General features: G+C 34.9%; 1 protein-coding gene across 1 annotated transcript in view; it reads right to left on the bottom strand.

Annotated features, from left to right (window-relative positions):
• The window catches only part of LOC115241613 (trehalase-like), a 19,641-nt gene extending 14,487 nt beyond the window's left edge, over positions 1 to 5,154 (bottom strand). The window contains exons 1-2 of the mRNA XM_029817449.1: positions 4,518 to 5,154; positions 315 to 431 (exon numbers count right to left, since the gene is read on the bottom strand). Coding sequence (XP_029673309.1) covers positions 315 to 431; positions 4,518 to 4,627 — 227 coding nt within the window. The 5' untranslated portion in view covers positions 4,628 to 5,154. The remainder of the gene's footprint in view (positions 1 to 314; positions 432 to 4,517) is intronic.
• Between the last annotated feature and the right edge of the window lie 354 nt (positions 5,155 to 5,508).

The raw sequence follows: 5,508 nt of genomic DNA, 5'->3' as shown, positions 1-5,508 counted from the left end.
TGACTTCACAGAGTAAAAAAAAGTAATATATAAATTATATATATATATATATTTATTTATATATATACATATATATATACATAAATCACTTAAATTGACGCAAGATGTTTTAAAAGCATACAATGAAAATTTACTTTGCAACAACCATACAAAATTCAGCGAGAAGATTAACAATATTAAGAAAAATGGTTGCTCACAAAAAGGTAGAAATATTTCTATCTTTTATATAATTCTTTAAAAGAGGAAAAGAGGAAAAGAGAGATATTAAACTTGTTATATTGTTGGATTCGCTTTTGTAATGGGTATCAACTTACTTGTTCAGAGTTACGTTCGGATCGTGAAGTTGATAGAGATCTACGAAGGTTTTGCTGTCATTAAAAATCCCGGAGAGCTGCACCGTTTTCAGCAGCGGTCCTTCACAGTAAACCTTGCTGAAAATCAATACAATCGCGTGAGGTGAATAACGGAAAATGGAAAAGTGCGATTAACAAACATGGCCAATTAGGTCTTGATAAAAATAATTAATCCAATCACGTGTGTTTGTACATAACAATGTTTGTAGTACGTGATGCGGTGCATTCGACAGGCGGGCGACAGTTAAATTGACAGATTTTGTGGAATTGTATTTGATGCAACTGTACCAACAATTACGTATAGCGGCGAATTAAAGAATAGTCGCATGGTCCTTGAATCTTTGAAAAAAATAAAAAAACGCGCGTTTTCGGAATTTAATATTAAATTAATTACCGTCATACAGCTTCGAAAGAAATGGCAACTTGTTACAAGTATAATTACGTACTAATTTAATATTAAAAGCTGAAGACATTTGATTAATTTTCAGCTGAAAGAGAATAACTGAATAAATAATAAAATTCTTTATCTTAAAAACACCAGGTGTGCAATAAAAACGCGGCTCTCGACAGTATTTTATACTTAAAAATAACGTTCTCGTTATTTACGTTCTGTGCTCCGCATGTGTCTCTCAAGCAGACTACATATTTAAACAAAATGGCACATGACCCCTGCGGTCGGGAATTACACGCTAAATGATTAACAAAATTGCGGCGCATAATTTGAATTTACTTTATTTTAGAATTATGTACGTGAGGCGTTAATATTGTTGAAATATTTAATCACTTAATATTATCGTAATATTTTCAAAATTAATTATTATATACGATAGCAAGACAGTGATATATATTTACTTTATTTTAGGAAACGTATAATATTCCTCGAAATCAAATTAAATCCGAAATGTTTCAAAAAGAAATCCAATATTCGGACTTTAATTTATTTTACGAATAAAATAACGACTTTAATCAATAAAACGTAAACGTTAATGTGTAAGTAAAAAGTTTTAATTTCATATCAGAAACATTATTTTAAACAGGCTATTATTGAAAATAAGAAACTTTTAACGTAACGATATCTTTCCAAGTTTTTCTTTAAAGAAGAATCAACTTGAAATTTATATTGTACAAAACGTAGCTAACAAGAGATATTTGTCTGATCTAGAATACTCTTACATGCCCCTTTTCTTGTTGTTTAAGAAACTTTTTCAATCAACTATCTTATCGTAAGATATCAAGCGCCGATATATTTTCCAACGATGACCAAGGGCCTGCGTCCTAGCAACCATGAGTATATCTGAGTTTAAGCGAGATGACAACTTTAAGTGAAACTCGAAGACCGTTATTTTTCCTCGACAGCCACGTCGACACTGATGTCGATCCGATGCGAAATTCCTGCTTCCTGAAACCGACGGGCCATAAAATCAGTTAAGAAAGTTGCATGGCTGAAAAGCGGAACGAAAAGTTGCGCGAGGCCCTTTGTCTTCACGACGAATACACGAGATCGTCGGAGCATAATGAACGCTTCGTCCTCGTTTCGACAAGAAATACGCCATCGATACACGAAGGAATCGTACCTCGTATTCGTATCTTCCCTCGTCGAGGGCTTCTCGAGATAGATCACGCTATACGAAAAGAAAACCGCGAGAGAAAGATAATAAAATCCATCACTCGGCATTAATCACTTATTATTAAAAAGTTGACACGCTATAATTCCAAGATTCGCGAAGTTTTCAATCTCGCGACAGCTTTTGACATCCGAAGAGCTCTCTTTATATTCGATGTTTGAGCAATGAAGATTTGACATGGTATTGAATGCTTCTTACATAAACGTAAAGCAGACGCTTTTCTCGTCAAAAACATTTTCCTAAAGTGCTTTCTAAAGAGAAAAATAGGATAATCTTTTGGATGGTAGAAATAGTATATAGTTTACTCAAAATAATCACGTACATCTTTTACATAGATTTGTATGAAAATATATTCAAATATATCTTTATATAAACATAAAAGAAATAATAAATAAAGAACATCGATCCGCCATTTCTTCGCTGTTCTCAGATTATTACAAGGGATAAAAACAGCATGCAATTTACTTATATAATTTCTTTAGAGATACTTTGCAAGTGTCATGTAATTAAAAAAGTTTACAATATTCCTTAATCGATTTATCCACTGATGCAGTTTATTCTTAATTTATCCGACATGATCGTCCAAAGAAAATAGAGAGATACTCTACTTTTTACGTCACGAACGTAGCCTGTTTTTGTTGAGAACGCTGTTAATATCGCCCGCTTGTCTTTCATTTCAAGTGATTCGTATGAGTAAGTGAAGCTTGTCGATACATCTTAACCCTATCATTCGTTCAGAGCTGTCCGATGAATCGAACGAGGGCGTTTCCTGTCCGTGGCTGGTAACCCATAATGGGATTTTGATGGATTAAAGGAGACGAGGAATCGCGAGAGAACACGGATACGAGGAAGATCGAGGGCCGGAAACTCTAAAGAGATACTTTTCGTAAAACGAAACGTTTCCTCCGTCGAGGAAAATAAAACGCTATTAACGGACACTTCATGTTTCCCTCATCCTCGAATGGACGAGCGAGGACGAAATTACGGTCACGAGGACGCGGATGAAACTTTCCATGAAAAATTCAGGAAGTTCCGCGTGTGCACTTGACCTTGCTGACACTCCATTTTTTTTTTTTTTTTTTTTCATCGAATTTTTATACGCATGTATAAAACACCGATCTCGTCGAGTGACTTTTGTTTCTCCGAGTGCACGGAAATTTAGAGATTGTGTATATTTATAAAACACGTTCCTGAAGACCATCGTTTATTTTTAATATATTCTCTATTATAATTACATTGATACAATCCGAGAAAAAGTTATTAAATTATAATTGCGATTATTATATTACGTCGTTAATAAAACGAGAGACTTGTCGTTGTTCTTGCTCATCGATAAGTCTCGTAAGATAAGCCGTTCGATACGCGGTGAAATTCACTCGAACTGTCACTCACAATTCTAGTGATGCATTTTAGCTGTTATTACTAAAATTGACAAAGTTGATGACGATGTACGTTAAAGTGAATGGTTATCGAGTTCTGAACAGATAAGCTGTTATCGCCCGCTACGTTTCCGGAATGACTCGATGATTAGCACGATTTTATTCGACATGCAACAACGATTTTATAATAGTATGCGCATGATTGTTAAGTAGGAAAAGAGTAGAGAGTTAAAGTGAATTTCCTTCTATGGGGAGGGGAGGGGGTGTAAAATAAGCTGCATTAATACATATATGTATCACAATAATAACTAATATTGCTACTGCTCTATCTGACAGCCCATCTTTAATGTAAAAAAACAAATATGCAATATTGTCGATGTGCTTAATTAATCTCACATTATCGTGTAATCAAGCAAGACTAATCGAATAATAGGATCTATAACTTCTGCTTTCCTCAGTAATAGCCTAAAACAGGCTTGGGAAACTTGGTTTAACTAACTTATTCCATAACTGGCGAACGCTAACCAATGTAATATAATTAGTCTTTGATTATTTTTGTTTTATTAAACTCTAAAATGAAAAGTAACGAAAGTAATCGATTTGATCCAAAAGTAGCGAAAAATACATAGAGCGAAAAAGAGAGGCAAGTGTATAAAGATCAAGAAGTTGTCTTCCCTTCACTATGTGATATTCTTACAAGAAGTACAAATGCATCTCTTCGAGACAATAGCGAGAGTTTAACCTACTGTCAATGAGGCGACCAACGAAGGATCGCTAAAATAACTCGAGTGATTCCGTTAGCGAGTGACTGCATCAAAATTAATTTGCTCGTTGTAAATTTGTTTTGACATTCAAAAAGATGGTTTTAGAGTAGCTCAAGAAATAATTTAGATAATAAGAAGATAAAAATTTTTTTTTTATCAAAGATTACCGAAAAAAAAAAAATTCTAGAATTTTGATACGCGTTTTGTACATATTTTATATAAAAACTATATTAAAAGAGATAAAAGCTTGAGATAATTTTTTTGAAAACGCGGAAAAGATAACAAGATTGCAAAGAAACAACGATTCGATCGTAATCTTGATCATCGATTATAGAACGGAATGAGAAAGAGAAACGATTGCGCGTTGGCTGGTTCTTGCATTGTACTTTCACTCACCTGTCACAGAGATCCACGGGCCCGGAGGTGTCATCGGCGCCATACCCGATTGAGGCCGCATCGCTTAAAGTGATCGCGAGGGAGATGAAAACCACAGAGGCAATCATCATCGTCACGGACGATGTTCAATGTTCAATCTGCGAGATTAGGATGGATCGATTGGATCCGCGAACGCGCGCTCGCGTGATCAGGGAAAAATGCGAGCCGAGTGTCTCTCCTTCTCGTGCCCCTGGGACCGGCGTCTCAGGCGCTATAACCGAGCGCGAAAACTAGCGATCGGTTATATCTGCGTCGCACGCGCCGATAACACGCCGTTCCACGAATGGGCATTCTCCCCCGATTAGCCACTGATTACGCGCATCGTGCGCACTATGTAAATTTCGGGCGAAGAGCACGTACCACCGCACCGATACATATGTGTGTGTGGGTCTACCGTTTATCAAACAAAAAAGATAAGTGTTGCTAAAGTGAGGTCGATAGTGGTAAATTATGTGGATCAAGGAAAGGAGAAACCGTTATAATTATCATTAAGACAATATCATTGATCGTGTAAAAGTGTCATGTAACATATGCATATGTGTGCAAACCCCAAAATATAATCCTGACAAATATCTTTTTAATATATGAGATACGTCGGATATTTTTGGAAGGAACGCGCGTAAGAATAGGTAAGTTCAATAAACGGAAGAATATTTATCTTAAATTTAAGAAAATACTAAGTACACGAGCTTTTAAATATCTCCAACTTTCGCAATATCAAGTTATAATTCTCCTTTTATTTCAGTTAAATACAAATCTATTTATTATAAACTTTATGCCAAGTGTATCATGCAAAAAATTTAGGGACAACTTAAATACTTGGAACGTTATTGAAAACAATTTAATTTAATAGGATTTTTTTTACGATAGAAATTGCTACGTTTAATAATAAAAGATTGTGAAAATAATTTTTTTTCCAGAGTGTACAGTATTTTTTAGATAATATTAAAAT

Source organism: Formica exsecta, unplaced genomic scaffold, assembly GCF_003651465.1.
Source record: "Formica exsecta isolate Colony F162 unplaced genomic scaffold, ASM365146v1 scaffold120, whole genome shotgun sequence".
Classification (NCBI taxonomy): domain Eukaryota; kingdom Metazoa; phylum Arthropoda; class Insecta; order Hymenoptera; family Formicidae; genus Formica; species Formica exsecta.
The sequence above is the reverse complement of the archived record's forward strand: the minus strand, read 5'-3'. Positions and strand labels throughout refer to the sequence as shown.